The 19,104-nt window shown below is 37.4% G+C and overlaps 2 protein-coding genes across 3 annotated transcripts; one reads left to right on the top strand and one right to left on the bottom strand.

Annotated features, from left to right (window-relative positions):
* The first annotated feature begins 1,897 nt into the window (after positions 1-1,897).
* On the top strand, positions 1,898-4,424 carry LOC140803602 (IQ domain-containing protein IQM1-like). Its single transcript, XM_073159506.1, has 8 exons — positions 1,898-2,293; positions 2,386-2,500; positions 2,576-2,641; positions 2,841-2,929; positions 3,064-3,151; positions 3,251-3,481; positions 3,571-3,672; positions 3,777-4,424. Exons 1-8 carry the CDS (start codon positions 1,944-1,946, stop codon positions 4,209-4,211), a joined length of 1,476 nt encoding a protein of 491 aa, XP_073015607.1. The 5' UTR covers positions 1,898-1,943; the 3' UTR covers positions 4,212-4,424.
* Positions 4,425-5,252: 828 nt separating this feature from the next.
* Positions 5,253-17,908, bottom strand: LOC140842716 (ATP-dependent helicase BRM-like). Of its 2 annotated transcripts, XM_073210812.1 has the most exons (15): positions 17,593-17,908; positions 17,129-17,394; positions 14,111-15,400; positions 12,654-13,979; positions 11,438-11,550; positions 11,203-11,290; positions 11,007-11,093; positions 10,736-10,828; positions 10,574-10,657; positions 10,281-10,484; positions 9,325-9,567; positions 7,708-9,255; positions 7,108-7,626; positions 6,718-6,972; positions 5,253-6,060 (listed from the first exon to the last, which is right to left on the bottom strand). In XM_073210812.1, the coding sequence occupies exons 2-15, from the start codon at positions 17,258-17,260 to the stop codon at positions 5,416-5,418; spliced, it is 6,627 nt and encodes a 2,208-aa protein (XP_073066913.1). In that variant the 5' UTR covers positions 17,261-17,394; positions 17,593-17,908; the 3' UTR covers positions 5,253-5,415. The 2 variants fall into 2 exon arrangements, with proteins under 2 accessions (XP_073066913.1, XP_073066912.1); XM_073210811.1 differs by having other exon boundaries at positions 17,129-17,908.
* Between the last annotated feature and the right edge of the window lie 1,196 nt (positions 17,909-19,104).

Genomic DNA, 19,104 nt, shown 5'->3' with positions numbered 1-19,104 from the left:
AAGTTTCAACTCCAATGCAATCCCTCCGCTATTAATGCAAAAATATTGTTGACCAATTGGAATTGTTTAAGTTGATCGCCATATGCAATTAAATGTTTTGTATCCAATGAATATGTATATGGTTGAGTTACACGAATATTATATGTGTGGCAAAAACTTATGTGAGACGATCTCACGAGTTGTATTTTGTGAGATGGTCTTACGGGTCGTATTTTATGAGATGGTCTCACGGGTCATATTTTGTGAGACGGATCTCTTATTTGGGTCATCCATGAAAAAAATTTATTATTTTTTATGCTAAGAGTATTACTTTTTATTGTGAATATCGGTAACAATCTGACAAAAGACGTACTCTGTATGTATTTAACGTTTTTTTGTACGTATAATAAGCCTATACAATGGAAACAATTATTTAAAAATAGATTTTTTTAAAAAAATCATCCCATATTATAAGCAGCGAAATGCTCTCTCGAAAAGTCATAAGATTTCTAATACGACAAATAAGTGTTCTAATATTTGACTCACAAAGCTTTTTTCTTACAATTTAATGGTGAAATTAATTAAACATGCATTGAGCATTCAACCTTGTGCTAAAACATTCGACTTCCACTTAATCTTACACAAAAAAAACTGTTTTATTTTTGGCAAAAATTTGTGTGAGACGATCTCACGGGTCGTATTTTGTGAGTCAGATCTCTTATTTGGGTTATCCATGAAAAAATATTATTTTTTATGCTAAGAGTATTGTTTTTTATTGTGAATATAGGTAGAGTTAAAGATTCGTGAGACCGTCTCACAAAGAGACTTGCTCTTTATTTTTTTATATCAAGATTTTAATTTCATTGTATATTTTCAATAATAATAAACATGCTCAGATTTACAAATCGAATAATGTTGGGAATTAAGACAAGCTTAACAGATGACTTTATTATGACACTTATAAATAATTATATTATTTTAATTTTTTGCTCTAAAATTTGTTTTTTCCTACATTTTTAATATATTTTTTGGTCTTTTTCCGACCCTGATGACATGAAGACACACTCATGTTTCTGTTTTCCTCGCCTTAGACTTTCATTTAAAAAATGACAAATTCCTAGTTGACCTTCTAAAAACAAACTCAAGAACAAAACTAGACAACCAAAGATTTTCTCTATGGGAGCTGCAGCGTGTTGATTAAGCTTGCCTTCTCTGACCATCAATCACCTATCTGTCAGATTTTTTATTTTTTCATACATTTATTAATTATAGGCATAAGTCTTTTTTGTATAATTAGTTTTCCTGTCCGAAGAAAAATAATTCAAAAAAACCAAGCTTTGAATCAATCACAACTCGTGCTTTCAAACCAGCACAAAACATTGAACCAGACCGATCACCATTTTTGTGCATTCCCATGCCATGCATTTCAAGAAAAACTTTCAGGGTCAAACGCCACATTACTGTCCATGCATGTCTACACGTGCTGTAGGTATTCAAAGTTTTCAAGATCTGCACACACACGCGCACACATATTTGTATGTATGTATATATATAAACGGGATGGTGGCGATCATTTTTAAATAACATTTTTCTCATTAACAAAACATATATATAATATTATCGAAAAGTAAAGAACTTGCAACAAGCTAGCTGATTCTTTCTTTCTGTTAGATTTCTGGTAGGTGATGATAAAAACTTATTAATAAAAGCGCTTTGATTTCTTTGTAGATTCAATGGGGTTTCTTGGATTTTACTTTAAGATGTTTTCCGATGTCATGAACTAAAGTTTTCGAGTTTTTACATATACACATGCATTTTTTATTTTATCCTGTTACTGATACCAAGAATCACAACAAATTATGCAGGTGAGAACCTGGAAATCTTCAGTCCGGCACGCAGTTTTCTGCTCAGCAATATCTTTATTAATCTGTTTCTCCGAGAACTCGATATACCTGCAGATCACGATGACTTTGAGAACGGACAGCCTAGCAAAAAGCGTGAATAGTATGAGTAGGAAGAATTCATTTAGTTTTCGAAATCACGAGCCCATAAAAGTAGTACTCGAGACCACACTCTCGTTCAAGGATCTAGTCCAAGATTTCCGAAATTCAGGATCTGACTCGAATGCAAATGCTGTATGCTATGGGAGTAAATTGGTTTCCGCAGCTGCTTCTCTACCCGAGCCCGCCTTCATGTTTACTCCACGACCCATTAGCGAGCTTGACGCGGCTGCCGTGAAACTACAAAAGGTCTACAAGAGCTACCGGACTCGAAGAAACCTAGCAGATTGTGCAGTTGTTGTGGAGGAGCTATGGTTCGGTTATTTAGCTCTTTTTTGTTACTTGTTGGGATCATTTTCTTGAATTATTTCCGCTTAAATTAACCGGTAGTCACGAACGTTTCTAGGTGGAAGGCTTTGGATTTTACAGCTCTTAAACGGAGCTCGGTGTCGTTCTTCGACGAGGAGAAACCAGAAACTGCTGTTTCACGGTGGGCAAGAGCGCGCACCAGAGCTGCCAAGGTCGATTTTCAACAGCCATTTTGTTTCGTATCCGTATTTTTTTATCGATCAATCTAAATTTTGGATTTCTTGCAGGTGGGGAAGGGATTATGTCAGCATGAAAAGGCTCAAAAACTTGCTCTAAGGCACTGGCTTGAAGCAGTAGGTCCCCGGAACCTTTCATGTGCTTTGAATTTTTTGTAACTTGTGGGACAAAATCTTTAATTTTACCAAGTACATACAGATATGTGCATCTATAGAATCATTTAAAAGCAGGGAGGAGGACATCTCTTACTTTCAACTAGGCTTTTGATCTTGTAACTCATTGTTTTTTTTTTTTCCTTGGCTTGATTTTCTGTAGATTGATCCACGACATCGATACGGGCACAATTTGCATATATATTATAACATCTGGTTCAAAAGTGAAAGTGCACAACCATTCTTTTACTGGTGCGCACTCATTGAAACCTTTTAAACCAACCTTAAATAGTTAAATACATCAAAACTATATATTTCCTTGATAGAAAGTCTGTTATGCCGTACGTGCTTCCACTTATGTTGTTTGTTACACCATGTATTTGAAGGTTGGATATCGGGGATGGGAAGGAAATAAATCTCGAAAAGTGCTCAAGAACCAACTTACAGCATCAATGCATCAAATATCTTGGACCTGTAAGTCTTTTTCATCTTAGAATTTTTTATATTACATCAACATATATAGCATTTGCTTGGTGATTTTTATAACATGCTTACCTCAAATGTATGCAACAGAAAGAGAGAAAAGCATATGAGGTCGTGGTCGAAAACGGGAAGCTTGTGTACAGACAAAGTGGTGTCCTGGTCAACACCGTTGTGGGCTCGAAATGGATTTTTGTTCTTAGCACGACCAGAACTTTGTATGTCGGGCAAAAGCAGAAAGGGCTATTCCAGCACTCGAGTTTCCTAGCTGGTGGAGCCATCACTGCTGCTGGAAGATTGGTTGCTCATGGAGGTGTTCTTGAGGTAAAAACAAAAAACACGCACTAATGTTGCAATGAACTCATTCTCGGGTTGTTTCTCGGACCGACTAACAATTCGTCAAATTTTACTAGGCTATCTGGCCATACAGTGGCCACTATCTCCCAACAGAGGAGAACTTCATGGAATTCATTAGCTTTCTTGAGGACCATTCTGTCGATCTCGCAAACGTGGAGGTGATTTTTTGAAACGTTTAAAAACTTTAAAAAGATGTATAACTTCAATATCCAAATTGAACTTCCATTTTGATATATGCCGTTATCTATGTTTCTCAAACCAGAGATGTGCGACAGACGATGATCGTCCTCCTAGTAGAGACGAATTGATGTCAAGACTTGACTCAAGTCTAGACCAGTTAGAGGATGTTAATATAGCTACCAAGGATGTGCCAGCTAAGGAACCAGAGATATCGATTAACGATCACAAAGATCAGCCGGTTTATGGCTTGGCTAATCGTATGTCATGCAAATGGAGCACTGGGGCAGGACCGCGTATTGGATGTGTTAGGGAATACCCGGCAGAGTTACAATTCCGAGCACTTGAACAAGTTCACCTTTCACCTCGGGTGGCTAATGGGTTTCTCAATAACTACGGGCCAATCCCATCACCTCGGCCTAGTCCAAAGGTCCGACTCTCTCCAAGAGTCGCGTATATGGGGCTACCGAGTCCGAGGACTCCTACTGCTACCGTTCGCTTAGTTATGATGGAAAGTTGATGCGTTAATGGAGTTTGTAGGTGTGATAATCTTAGCTTTCGGTAGAGAACTAACTCAAATCTTTATTGTTTTTGTGCAATCATGTACATGGCTCTTTGCATAGTTGGTGGCAAGCTAAGGTTATTTTTTTGTTTTTTCAAAATAATTTGAGTAAAGTTGAATCGCTTCATACAGCATATACACATTCCTTTAATGTATACTAGCAAAATACAGTGTTTCTTACATGAATGCACATTGAATGTAATAAATAAAACAAAATAAACATATTGAAATACAATGTTAAACATATATGAAGCTATCTAGTTTGTTTGCAATTCAAATCACGTGTTTTATAGAACATCACAAATATGGATACAAAAACATCTCTTCCGGCCATCGACTAGCTAGCCCTTCTGCTGACACACATGAATGTGCAAGTTCTCTAGACCCTGTGCGACATGTTCGTCGAATAAACCGCTATAAAGTGGTGAGTTGTGAATTTTTCTTGCCCTTCTCGTGATCTAATTTATCTGGGTGCATATTATTGCCGGGAAGAGTTGTCACTTTAATTATGAATATAATACAATCAAGAAGAGATTCATACAACCAGCTGAAACTAACTTTTATCTCATTTTTTAATAATTTTGTTTAGATCTTCTCTAACAAAAGCAAATTCATTCTCTCTGGGATTCCTTCGTTGATACGAGGATTAAACTTGATTAATATGCAACATAACTAAACCAACTTTACGGCAATCTCTGTCTTTGGGTCTTATGCTTTAATAATTGATTTATCTCAAGCTTCATGCATGTAGACACATTATTAGAATAAATCTAAGTGACAAGAGTACGCCTTACAGTCTTACAAATATCTAAATTCATTACCTTAAAATACAAGAAAGTTTAACCATATTCTTGAAAATCAGCAATGACGTAATATGTGCCCAATGATCTAAACTACATTTTTTCACGAAGAACTCCTCTAAATTGGATGAGCAATGAGCTACCAAATGCCAAGCAAGGGGGGCACAATATACAGGTATCATCCATCATTAGCAGCACAATTACATTAACTATCTTTCCATCATTCATGGTAGATGTAAATGGCAGGTCAATTACATATCATATCGTTAACCATCTTTCTCTTTGTTTAAAAGACAACAATTGCAATCATCGCATAATGCAATTCTCAAAGTCGTGAAAGGCTAAGGCGCCTCTTTCCAACATCATAAATGGCTTGGGCGCCTCTTTCCAGCATCCGTTCTCATTCTCTTTACAGGATTCGCCCAACCAACAGCACTACCACCACTATTCCCTTGTTGAGGAGAAAGGGCAGCCCGACTTTGTTGTGCACCAATTTGCTGCATCAATCCCATATCTTTGTTGCCAGAAAACGAGCTTGGACTTCTAATATTAAGGCCAAGGCCAGTAGGTGACAGAGGACCTGCTAACCTATTCCCTGCCTTCACTGCTGATTTTTCCCTGTCTTTCCTCTTCTTTTTGCAGATAACAAAGTCCCCAGGATGAGTAAATGGGTGTGCATTATCCTGTTGGCTAAGCTCACGGCTACTGCTACTTCCAAGCCGAAGCTCCTTTTGTGTCATATAACTCCTAGTCTTGGTGTCCTCCACAGGAAGGTTGGCAGCTCGAGTCTGTGGCTTTTGAAAATGACTATTATCAGAATCCACATCTTTCACTAATTTCTGGCGCTTGGCCTGACTAGCAAGCATCTGTCTTGAAGCACTGGCTGGTGTAGAAACTGGACCAGAAAAAGACATAGAATTTTTGGCTTCTCGAAAATCGGTGTCTGGAAATGCTATCTTCAAGATATCAAAGAAGAGATCATGTACTTTCTTCGCTTCTGACCTCACCTATTGCATTGGATCATCAGTTTATTTAGTTCAAACAGAAAAATGTAGAAAAAAAAGTTAATATGTAGCCATCCATCCATTCTGTCAATAATATAGACAGGTTGAGTTGCACTCCATAAGTTAAATTGCTCAAAAGAGATGAAAAGTTCCCAAAAATTCCTCGGAAGATGCTTGTATCCACCTTGTCACAGGGTGGAATGAGTTAAACTCAGTGGAACTACTAAGACCACATAAGCAACTCTGGTGAGTTAAAAGGTTCTAAATTTGGAGTGTTCGGTTTGACAAATTCATAGGCCAAAGTATTATCCCCAAGGATAAAAAGCAAATCCAATGTCCACTTGCTCCTGTGAGATGTTCCGGTTTTGAAATTCTTGGAGGGGGAGAAAAATTCTACTTATCCAACATCATAACAGTATATTACGGCTTTATACATAATGAGCAACGATAATTCAAAACGTGAATGAGAACAAGAGAACCAGGCCACTGACAAAAGGCAAGGCTTGGACTAGAGATTTGTAATCTCATAGCCTCACTACACTTGCTTGTGATGGTTAATACAGTTGCAGGACAAAAAGTAAGTTTGGACAGAACAAGGAGTAGATAACAAAAAGAAAAGGAAGAAACAGAAGTTTGCCTGCAGATAGAATCAAGTACTACCTCATAAGAGAATCCATAATACTGCAAACCACACTTCAACACAAGTTGCACATCAGATACAAGCTCCATGACACCACTGTACTCAGATTTGTCTACACGAAGATCGATCCTTCTGAAGTCCAAAAGGTTATTCCCTGCCCCACCACCCACAGGATTGGAATTCTCAATTCTTTTCCAAAGTTCAGTTAGCAAGGGTATAATTTGATGACCTTCTTTATCTATTCTTCTCTGGAGCTTACTGATGACATTCTTGCACTGCGAAACAGAAATATGGAAAACCTTACTTGAACAACACAAGAATGAAGATTATAATGAAGATTAGGTTGTCATATTTGACTTCAAATTTGTAAAAATACCAACCACGTCTATAAAAATAATGGAGCTCTATACCTTTCTCTGGATGACCGCGGACATTTTATGTCCGCTACCAGTAGACCTTTTCATAACTTTATTGTCCCAGTTTTCCCTTGGCTGTTCTGCAATATAATCCCTTGGCTGTTCCGCACCAGATTTCATAGAACCATGCAATTTAGCTATATTAGATATTTTCCTCGAGGGTAAACTACGCCTGTTCTTGATGGATAAATCATTTTTGTCACTTTTCAATGAATTAGGTTCTCCAACATTATGTGAATGTTCGCCTCTTGCCTGAAATGCATATTTACGTTCCACCTGAAATTGCAATTGAGCATGATCCACATGGCGAAGGGATGACTTCTTAATATATTTCTCTCCTAATCTATCTGCAGGCCTTGGACGATACCGAATACTTCGCTTTCGTTTAATTTTGGGCTGCAAGACCTGTTCATCTTCACCTTCATCACGATCTTGTATCCAGCTACCAGATTGCTGGTGGTCAATATGAGAATCACCAGATGCAGCAATTTCCCCTTCTTCTAATTCATCTACCTGGTAGAAATAAAAGCACGTCAGAAAACTACCGAGTCAAGAATATAGCATTGAGACCCGTAAGCATGTAATACGACATACCGATTTCTTCGAACGGGAGTTGGACCTGTCATCTAAGGCAGAAAGTGATCCAAATTTCTGAGAAGACACAGACGGAGAAACCATCCTTAATAACCTTTGACTGTGTGAAGAAGATCCAGATGAACCTGCTTCATCAAGTATGTGGTTGTTTCTGATGCTTTCCAAAGCTCTTTGGGGTTGGTATCCATCAGCAGAAACAGGACTATCTTCTTCTGACTGCTCGTTATTAAGTCGTGGAACCCCAGTAGACTCATCATCTTCAAAATCCCCAATTTCTCCTACTTCTTGTACAGAATATCCATTCCTATCCTCCGAACTAGCTTCAGAAAATTCTTCTTCGTCATCCAATTCAGTGTAAATAGGAACTTTCCTCTTGGGACGCCCCCTCTTTCTCTCGGTCTCATGAACCACGTCACTGGAATCTAAGCCTGTACTTCCTCCATAGAAGACATTCTTTGATGACTTCTTGGATAAATTAGCAATTGCGGTATTTACCTCTTTAGTGCTTGCACGAAGCCACTTTGGAACTTGATCATACTGTGTCATATCTGCCGCCCAGTCAAGTTCCTCATCCATTTGATCAAAGAGCCCTACTTCTGCTTCTGATCTGGCAATCATCCGGTTAACTTCATGAAGAGAAGGAACATCATGTACAGTGTCTTGGTATCTCTCTTCATCATGCAACAAGGTTTCTAAGGTCAGGCGTCTCTCTTCATGTGTTGTCCTTTGGTCAAAACGACCAGCATTTATAACTTCATCAGCCATGTCAATCTTATATTGTTGGATGTTATTCCGAATGAGGCTCTCAATGGAACCCATATACCGATCCTTCCCAGCAAGGTCATCATCCGAATCAACTGCACCTCCACTCCTGATCTCATCTTCTTTCTGACAGCTTGATATTTTGCCAACCACAGCTTCCATATAAATGACTTTTACCTCCCTAGTCTGCCCTATTCGGTGTGCTCGAGCGACAGCCTGTTCCTCATTTTTTGGGTTTGGATCAGGATCATATATGATGACAGTGTCAGCAGATTGAAGATTCAAACCTCGTCCAGCAGCACGAATGCTGAGCAAGAATATAAAACAATCAGTATCAGGTCTGTTGAAGTCCATAATAGCACTCTCACGATCTTCCAAACTAGTTGTCCCATCGATTCGTCTGAAAACAAGCCTTCTCCATTGCAAGTATTCCTCCATTATGTCGAGCAGTTTAGTCATGGTGCTAAATAGCAGTACCCTGTGTCCAGTTCGATGAAGCTTAATTAACACTCTATCCAGAACCCACAATTTCCCGCATGATCTCACAAGAAAATCCTTCGAAAAATCAGAAAAATATGGATAGTTGAGCAAAGGATGATTGCATGATTTCCTTAGCTCCATGCATCTGTTATTTAAGGTTTTGTAAACTTTTGGCTGATAATTTGGATTCTTCTGAACCTTGAGCTTTTCATCTTCTGGGTCAACTCTAAGAGTACCAGTAGATTTGATCCAGTCATATATGACACTCTGAATGGAAGACATTCTGCATTTCAGGACAATCGAAACCTGCATTTTTCAAATTACAATCAGTAAAAATCAGTGCCCCAAAATACTGAGATTATTAAAAGGGAATACCTTGGGAGGCAGTGATCCTTCCACATCTTCAACACGACGCCTAAGCATAAATGGCTCTAAAATTTGATGAAGTCTATGGATAACTATCACCTTCTTCTCAGTCTCAAGCCAGTCATCCTCAGCATTGTGTGTGGGACCTTCTTTTTGAAATGGTTGTGAAAACCAATCATGAAAAGCTTTTCTATTATCAAATACTTCTGGGAGCAATAGGTTTAAAAGGGACCATAGTTCTTTAAGATCATTCTGCATACAGAGGGAAGAAAACATAACACATGGAACTTCAATCTAAAAAGGTAAAAATGAGGAAAAGAAGTACAACCCAAATATATTCATCCTCATTCCAGGGGGATGCAATCCACATCACTTCTGTAAGGTGTTAACAAGGTTCATATATTGGTCTGTGTGCTTGACAGCCTCGATACTGGAATATAATTGAAGATAACTAGGATTGGCTATATTGGAATTTTTAGTGCAAAGAAAACACTTTGTCCTGTAACTTGAAGTTCTCAGTAGTTATGAAAGATCGATGAACTAATAAAACTTCTTGAAACCCCATCCATCTCAAAATGATGACTAGTTCGTCTATAAACATTGACATGGAGATTGAGAAGATATAACAACAGTTCTTAAAGATAGGGAAAAAAAGCAAGAAATCATTGTCAGACTAAGTGGTGAATGCCTTAAAAACATTATTTTGAGAACATTAAAATCAAACAGTCCATTCAGTCAGACATTGGACAGGGCATTCTAAATATGTATAGCACCAAGATCGGAAACAATCATGAATGTCATTCCACAGTCAACAAATGTAAGGAAGAAATCAAGCTCTAATCTTCAGAAGGTCATCCAAACAAATGTTTCAAATTCAGCAAGGTTGTTCACTAATAGTGATATTAAATTCAAAATACTTCATTCTTGTCCACAAAAAGGTAAACTCCATAAATGAAGAAGTAAACCTGCAACGGTGTTCCAGTGAGAAGCAAGCGCCTTTGGCAGCGATATCTATCAAGATCACGAGCTAGCACTGACTCTCTGTCCTTCATTCGTTGTGCTTCATCAATTATAATATACTTCCAATCAACTTTTGAAAGTTTTGACCGATCATACATAATGAACTCATAGGTTGTCACGAGGACGTTAAACTTCAAGGCTAGGACTTCCTACATAGCAGATAAACAAATGGAAGTCGATCAAACAGAAGGCATACAATCAAAGCTAATTCAAAAAGAACATACAATCGTAGCCTTACTTGAGAAAACAATTTTGCCCTTTGCTCTTTTCCTCCAACATAAAATATGCAGGAGACAGTTGGAAGCCAATTGTGGAATTCACTCTGGAATTATAACTAAATTAGGCATGTCGAGGAAAACTACTCATAAGCATTTAAATGGAATATCAAAAGCAATACGACCTTCCAGTTCACCAGAACAGCATTAGGAACAATGATTAGATGTGGACCATAGTTTCCTTTAAACTCCATTAAATATGCAATCAAGGACATGACCTGTGTAAGCAAAAATACAAATGAATTGGATGCCTGCTTACTAAATAATGAGGGAAAAAGAATACAATTGCTCAAACAATCACGCGAGAAGTTATGTGCAAAACAAATGTCACCTTCTCTTGAAGGCACTACCACTAGCACCAAATCTTTTAAACCAACAAACATTAAAGTAACTCACCTGAACAGTCTTCCCAAGACCCATCTCATCAGCCAAGATTCCATTTAATTTGTTGTTGTATAAAGATAACATCCACTGCAAACCGACCTGCATATATGAGTTTGAGAAGAAAAAACAGATCACTTCCCAATACCGGCTTAAAAGTGAACAGTCAAATCCCATCGATGGATTATACGATTAAGAAAAGGTAACTAACAAGCTGATAGTCACGTAATGTTCCAGCACGTAACATTGAGGGCTGCCTATTGACCCTTTCATTCACAGCATGCGCAAGATTGTAATACCTGATAGAAAACAATAGCCTCAAGGCATTACAATGAAGAATAACTACTGTATGATTAATGTTATCTTAGCTTAATTATTCATCATTATGTGGGATTATATTAGATGAAACAATATAATATGCATATAAAAAGCTAGCAAATCCTTACTTGTTAACGGATGTATTTTCTTTTGGTGTATTCATCTCGGTAAATCGATTTCTTACCAACACTTCTTCTCTAGCACAGGCAGCAGCAGCTCTTACTTCTTCTTCAGAGAGACCCTTCAGTCCAGAAAAAGGCATAATGACAAAAACAGAAGTATAACATTTTCAAAAAAAAAGGCAAAAGTTAACTCAATTGATAAGTCAGTAAATTCAGCATAACAATAAATTTAGTATATAAGAGTATTAATTAAAAAAAGAAAAAGACTAATAATTAGACAATTCATGCAGGCATACGACCTCAGATTTTTTCTACTGAAAACCAAAGTTCAATTAACCTTTATACAAGAAATATCAATGACAACTTGCATGATTCGAATGAAAGAATGCCAGCATTGACGAGCCAATTTTCTTCATGCATGACAGGTTTTAGAATACACTCCGTTGAATGTTTGAATATTAAATTAGGAAGATAGAACTCCATAATAAGTAAACTGTATGCTTTATTTTTTAACCTAATAAAATCGGCACTTCTCAGCCTATCCTTCTTCTCCTTTAACTACACAAGAATTTCACCAGACCAACGAATCTGGACTAAACACTCAAAATCATTATTATTTCGAAGCATCTTTGATATTCGACAAGGAACACGGTGTTCGAAAATGGAAATGGGACCAGATAGAAGGATTTATCCTCTCAAATCCATGCCTTTGGTAATAAAAAAAATGTCAAAATAAGCACATCAAGCATCCGAACAGACCATGGCAGCATTAATTTTTAAACAAAATAGCACAAGCACAAAAATGAGTATACTTCTCATTGAAATATAAGAACTGAAAAGGTCATTTAATTGATTATTTCAAAATTCAGATGGCAACATTGTGTGTTCTCAGCACTCAACTCACTACTCATAGGTACTACTAGTAAAAGCACCAATTCTTGAGCAAAAAATCTTTCTTATATCGTTTATTCAAGAAAGACAATTTGACAAGAGCTTCATATACTTGAACAGCATAATACCTAGCCAAAAGCAGTACCAAGGATTCGACACATCCTTCAGAAACAAAGGTTAGTTAATGTGTTCCGTGACCTGTGTGCTACTGGGCATGTGTATGAGGCATATGCACATGCAAGGGGGTGTGTGTGTGCGCGTGAGATATATATATATATATATATATATATATATATATATATATATATATATATATATATATATATATTACCTGTGCACGTGCAGCGGCAGCGGCAGAATTGCCTGACTCCTCAACCTCCTGAAGATTTTTAGCCGCTGTAATTTTACTTCCTAATTTGTGAAGATACTCTTCAGTCTGAGTCAGAAATGACGACAAAACAGCATATCTTTCTGCAGCCTCGCCGTTAATGTTAGTTTGTTGTTCCAACAACATCTCCCGATATCTTTCCACGTCATTATTTTTCAGTGCTTCCATCCTTTTATCACGGCCATCATCTTTCCTCTTAGAAAACTCCCGTAGCATTTTTTCATGATACTTGTGAACTCCTCTATTGCGAGCAATTCGAGCATCACGGATGATCCAGTGGGCCTCAAGAAGCTTCTTGCGCCACTGAAATATGGATTTCAGTTGCTTCTCTCTAACTGCCTTCTGACTAGCCTGAGATTGCCTGTTCAGCTCTTGCCGTTGACGCTCACAAAGTCTAACAAATTTCCGATATGGTCTATCAGGCATCGCCATTATCTCTATTTGTTGTTGCTTAATCTCATCCCTCAACCGTGTCTGAAGATCTACAAGCTGAAGTTTTTTTGATTCAATTTGTAGTCGTATGACAAGATCAGGTTTAAACTTCTTCCTCTCAAAGTTTAGAGCTAGTAATTTTTCAATCTTTCCTATTTTTTCTGCCCTTCTGCTTTTCCAAATCTCTCCACCTTCCTCGGAGAAAAGATCTTTAATATCATAAGCCAGAAACAGGTTATTGTTATTGTTAATCATAGATGGCCCAAGTGTGTCGTGTTTCCTAGTAAACACTGGGAAATCAAACAAAGGCCCGTGATACTTTCTAGTTGAACCTGTATCCTTAGATTGAGTTGTGTTGCTTGCTTGAACAGGTTTCTTAACTTGAATTGTTTCTGAAACAACTGGCTGCGAAGCAACTGCTTTACCCCTATCTGCAGTAACATCACTCCTAATAGGAGGTATCTGCATTCCTGGATCAGTCCCATGTTCCAGTTTACCAGAAGATCCTTCATTCTGATACTCTTCTTTCCCATGAGGAACCACAAATCTTGATCCCTTTGTTTCAGACGTAGTGCTTTGCATATTAGCAGCCAAAGAAGTTGCCTTGCCATCTCTAAAAACTTCCTCCTTCACTTTACCTGCTCCAGCGGCCAAAGTCACCACCTGAGGCATTTTTTCAGTTGACTCCATAGACTTTGCATGCTCATCTACACACTCTCCAGTTGACCTATCCTTACTAGCAGTCCCAGGAGGGGGAAATACCTGTGGTATCTTTAAATCAAGTGTTGGAGGGGAAATAGCTTGGAGCAATTCACGTGGCAGAGTTGAATCTCCTTTCTGCAGGGCAAAGGAAAAAGAACAGTGGAATGTTATGTTGTCATGTTAAAAAAAATTCAACATAAAAATAAGAGAAAAGAAAATAGCAAGTATTGCAAAATCCTACAGTGGGTAGGCTCAAACTCCCTAACCTTTAGACGCCTAAATGCAAGTATTTGTGCTTTAAGTACGTGCAGTTGCTGCTTTGTAAAGCCAACATGTGATTGTCGTATCTGGGGAAATGGTCCACCAGCAGGTGTTGACAAATTACCCACCTCCCCATCACCAGATGGAGTTACAGATTGTTGGGGAGATTGATTAGCTTTTCTGGCATACTGGGACTGAGAAGCTTCTGAAATGGATGAAGCTTTTGCAAGCATTAAACTTTCAACTCCTTGGCTTGAATTCCCAGGTGATTGCATGGGATGCGAAGGGGGCATTCCACTTCCAGTAATATTTGGTTGTCTAGGGGTCAGTTGGTTATCTTTAACATGCGCAGTGAACTGCTGCAGAGATAGGTTGCTAGAATTTTCAACCAGAGCAGCACTAGAAGTCACACCTATACTACTAGGCAAAACCTGCCTAACTTTTGAAGATCCAGACTGCCCAGATACATCACTTGAGGAATTAGCATGGGGTGAACTTTCACGCGCAACCTGCATCGAGGTACTGTTAGGTTTTGGAAAAGATGCAGACTGTATATTGATATTGCCTTCATTCACTTTTTGTTGAGCAACCATTCTGGATTGCATTAGTGGAATTAGTTGAGCGATAACATTTGCATTTGCAGGATTAGACAGGTCAATATTGTGCTCGAGTGCCAAAGATTGCAAGGCCTGCATTTGTGCAGCCATAGCCATGGGATTGTTGGTCATGTTCATGATATTTTGCTGGGTCTGAGGCCCCAGCATTGACGCTGATGACATTGTTTGACCAAGACGTGCAGGATAACTAGATCTTGGTTCGCTTGATATGGGCCGCTGATTATGATCCGCCGGTTTCTCACCATGAACGACCTGCTCAGATGATTTTTTGGAGTTGGATGCCTGAGACGGATTCCCAACTTGGATCATATTTGTCATCCGCATATCTTGATCTTTAACAAGAGGACCAGATATCCCTGGTTTTATCTGCTGCTGGGATTGCATCCCTAAGGTTGATTTATGTTGTGCAGCCTGAAAAGCATGTTGCAAGTAAGCATGTTGAAAAGGATTCAACATCTGTTGTTCAGCACCTTGAATCCTATTGTGACCCTGGTCTTGAATATTAGGAGGGGTATGCTGTTGACCCAGATCAATTTGCTTCCTGGATTGCTGAGGAAATTGCATGGATCCGGATGCCATAACATTTGCTCCAGCAAGGGCCCCATGAATATTGCCAGCTTGGTAGGCTAAAAGAGCATTATTCCCTTCGGTCCTCCTCAGAAATTGTTGCTGCAATGCCTGAGAATCGTATTCAGAAAGGAGAAAGGAGTGAGTACTATACACTTGGTTTCAGTAAGAAGTATATAAAAGGCAGTAATTACAGCTCAATCATTTATCAGGAAATAATTTGATAGAAGAGAAGCTACAATCCAACCAGTCAAAAACCAACGCATATGCAATCACACAAAATAAAATTGCAAACATCTTAGCTAAGCAAGGCAGCGCAAAAGATCCATTCACCTTTTCAACTGCTACCAATGAATTAATATCAATACATCTCAGCATCCATCTAACCAAAATTGACGTTTCTTCCACATCTTCCGCATGAAATTGCAGTTCTGAAAGGCATAATAATTTATCGCACAAACAAATATAAAAAAAATTATTCCTCTCGTCCCATATATTTAGGTTTGTGTGTGTTTTCTCACGGATTAAGAAAGTTATTGGAAAAGTAAATTTCAAACAGAAATTCCCCATTTTACCTTTTATTTAATAAATGTTTGAACAAAAAAAATGTTGGAAGTAGTTAATGTATTATTGATGGAAGTAGATTGGTGAAGAATAGACAAAATAATTCTAAATATTGGAAATTGACTGTATATTTGAGAAGGATGAAAAAAGAAATGTGGCCTTTCTATTTGGAACAGAGGGAGTAAATGGAAAATTGCAATGCAGTGACTTGCATTTAAAGGTTAAGACATTGATAGAAAACGAACTAGATATCATTTGGCTCAAATGTTTGTGAGGCAAATCAATTACACCAAGGAAACACTTAAATCGTAGAATAAAAAGTCTAGAACTCCAGAGACTCTAGAATTCCAATATTTCAACATGCCTTTTACCTCTACCTTCTTCCACTTCCAAAGGGCTAAACTTTGTTTTCAGGGACATTAGTACACGACTCAGAAGAAATAAAAATTACTGGAAAAAATAATCCCCAAGGAACAGCTATGTGGTAATTCAGAACTCTGACCAAACCAAATGCATGAAAGAAATAACAAATTGATGAGAGCAGAAAAAAATATAGAGCAAGCGGCAACAACTGGGTGCCACTTTTGTAAGTCAAAAACACGTGAAACAGCAAATATATTCTAAGATGAAAGGATGGACAAATCAACCACCCTGAGTTTATCCTAAGAAAAAGTCACGCAAAGATCCAGAAATTTTTCATATTTTTTTCAGTAATTAATTTCACTCCAAAATCAAATCACATATATCTTTGTCATCTTTGTGCCATGAATCATCTGTGAAAAAGGTTGATAAACAGCAATGGGTGAAAAGGTCAACTGAGAGGAACCACAACACATTAAAAACCCGGCATATTTAGAAGTTAACAATGCGCTTACTAATCACTGTCTCAATCACATCACATTATACAAATGTGATAATGCAGGTACATGGAAACGAGTAAAACAGTGGGCGAAGGAAAAAATGCAAGTGCAAAATCAAAACAGTCATATTTATTAATTAAAAGCTGCAAAACAGAATTATACTTGAATAATGGATAAAAATTCACCAAATTTGAATCTTTGTGATTGGATAAAAATAGTCAATATATCTGAATAACTGAGTCCTAACACTGCTTACCTTCACAGATTTAATAAATTACCCTGATAATTGCTGATGCTACACGTAAATTTTGCATCAACACAAAAAGAAAGAAGAAAAAAACTAGTAATGATGAAACAAAAATCCAAAAAACTTAATTCTCAACGCTAAGAAAAAAAATCACTTATGAATTCCTACCTGTCTTTGCTGCTGCTGTTGCTGGTGATCAAATGCCGCAGATGAAGACGAGGATGGCGAAGCAGATGCCGAAGGGGCAGTGCTCCGACCATGTCCGCCGCTGCCTTGCTGGGGCCCACCGCCAGATTGCATGAAATATATTTAACACAACCCCAAACACCCAAAAAAAAAAAAGCAAAATCAAAGTGAACAAAAAAAACACCGCACACAATTGAAGCTATGGTGGAGTCAAGAGTCGTCTTTGCTACAAGAAATTCAGACCCCACCTGCAAGCAAGCATTGACAAGCTTTACGAACCCTCAACAATAGAAACAGGTCAGTAATTGAAATCGCCCATGTAACCTCTAAGAAAAACCCACAAAATGAACCCTTCGCCAAGCTCTAGATTTCAGTCCACTCTCGATCCCCCCCAAGAATTCACACAAACAGGCATCAGAACATTCCCACAAATTCCTAATTATTACCCGTGAATATAGTTAAAACGCCGTCATTTTCACAAACTCTGACCCGTTTAAAATCCAGAGACCCCATGTCCCACGCATACATATAAAGGCATACGTGCATAAGCAATTATAAAATAGGATGGGTTTCAAACTTTTTATAGCGAAAAAAGAGGGATTCTAGGCTAAAAATGGTGGGACCCAAATACAGATCGATCTGATGGCCGGCGATTCGCCCGAGCCTGTCGGAAGATTGCACTCTCTCTCACTCAGTGTAGGTGTGTGTCTGCGTGCGAAAATTTTTTCACGCCATTTGCTATTTATGGGGCCGAGGGAGGGTTTGTGTGTACAGCAGCGTAGTCAATAATTTTTTGTTATTTGGGTTAAGGGCCTACGACCCGACCCGGATATTAAAACCGTATTGGAATTGGATTACGATCTTTTATTCAATTTAATTTAATTTGATTTATAATTATGTGTGATGTTATTTTAAGTAAAAATATTTAAGAAAATAAAATCAAATGGAATCAATGTTTGTCATTCAGTTCTTCTTTTTTTTAATGGGATATTAAGGGTAGGTTGTGGAAAATTACCAAAATTTGAGAAATTATGTTTTTATTACTAATAATTGTAGAATACGTTTTTTTATAGTAAAAAGTAATTTACAAAATCTTTGAGATCGGAAAACATTTTAATATTTTTTAATATATATATATATGTATTTATATTGAAATTCTTTTAAAATATATATATAAATATATATTACGTTCATAACATATATAATATTCATATATTATATTACACACACAACGCTTTAAACAAAGTTCGTCAATAGTTAATGTATTCATTTAAAAAATCCCACCTTATTTCAAAAGAGAGATCTACACACGAACTTGAGTCTTGCTTTATTAAGAAGGCTAAAGAAAATGAACAACTTGTTTTGTTTCTGAATATTATATCCGCGGCAGCCATTCTCTTGTTTTCTCAATCTCTCAACAGCGTAAAACTCGAGAACAATCCAAGAAATCTTCGTCCAAAAGCTACTTTCATCCTTTTCTTCGTCATTTTGAAATAATAATTTAATTATCCATTACAAGAACTTCTTAAAAGTATAAGTTTTTATATCATTTAGTTATTGTATATGTAGAGGAGTAACTTTCACCTAGTATAGACATAGTAACTGAACTATTGATATGTTTGACAGCATAAGAACGAGAAACATCGTCTCAACCCAGTATTTGTACGCTTAGACTGTAAATTGGCATGTTTTTGAAATAATACATGAGTAATATTATGAATTTCAAATACTTTGCATTGTTTATTGTTATATATATATTGTTAGTATGCTTATTGATGAAAACATAGCACCATATACTATTGTTGTGTATTAAATATGAAAGAAATTCGTGAATATTGAAGATAGGTGTTATGTCATGAACATGAACATTAAATAAAAGGAAAATGACTGATTTTTATATGATATATGAGCTTGTTGACATCATTGGTGGTTTTAAGTTCACCATACATATTGGTCAA

This window comes from Primulina eburnea, chromosome 10, assembly GCF_022965805.1.
Source record: "Primulina eburnea isolate SZY01 chromosome 10, ASM2296580v1, whole genome shotgun sequence".
NCBI classification, from domain to species: Eukaryota; Viridiplantae; Streptophyta; class Magnoliopsida; order Lamiales; family Gesneriaceae; genus Primulina; species Primulina eburnea.
This window is presented reverse-complemented; position numbering and strand designations above follow the sequence as displayed.

Excerpts from the sequence above, each read along its gene's own strand:
- LOC140803602 (XM_073159506.1), top strand. The coding sequence starts at position 1,944 with ATGACTTTGAGAACGGACAGCCTAGCAAAAAGCGTGAATAGTATGAGT. Across the intron at positions 2,930-3,063 it reads GCACAACCATTCTTTTACTG|GTTGGATATCGGGGATGGGA; the intron begins GTGCGCACTCAT and ends ATGTATTTGAAG. Across the intron at positions 3,482-3,570 it reads CTCATGGAGGTGTTCTTGAG|GCTATCTGGCCATACAGTGG; the intron begins GTAAAAACAAAA and ends AAATTTTACTAG.
- LOC140842716 (XM_073210811.1), bottom strand. The coding sequence starts at position 17,260 with ATGCAATCTGGCGGTGGGCCCCAGCAAGGCAGCGGCGGACATGGTCGG. Across the intron at positions 11,291-11,437 it reads GAAAATACATCCGTTAACAA|GTATTACAATCTTGCGCATG; the intron begins GTAAGGATTTGC and ends GTTTTCTATCAG. Across the intron at positions 10,658-10,735 it reads CTGTTCTGGTGAACTGGAAG|AGTGAATTCCACAATTGGCT; the intron begins GTCGTATTGCTT and ends TTATAATTCCAG.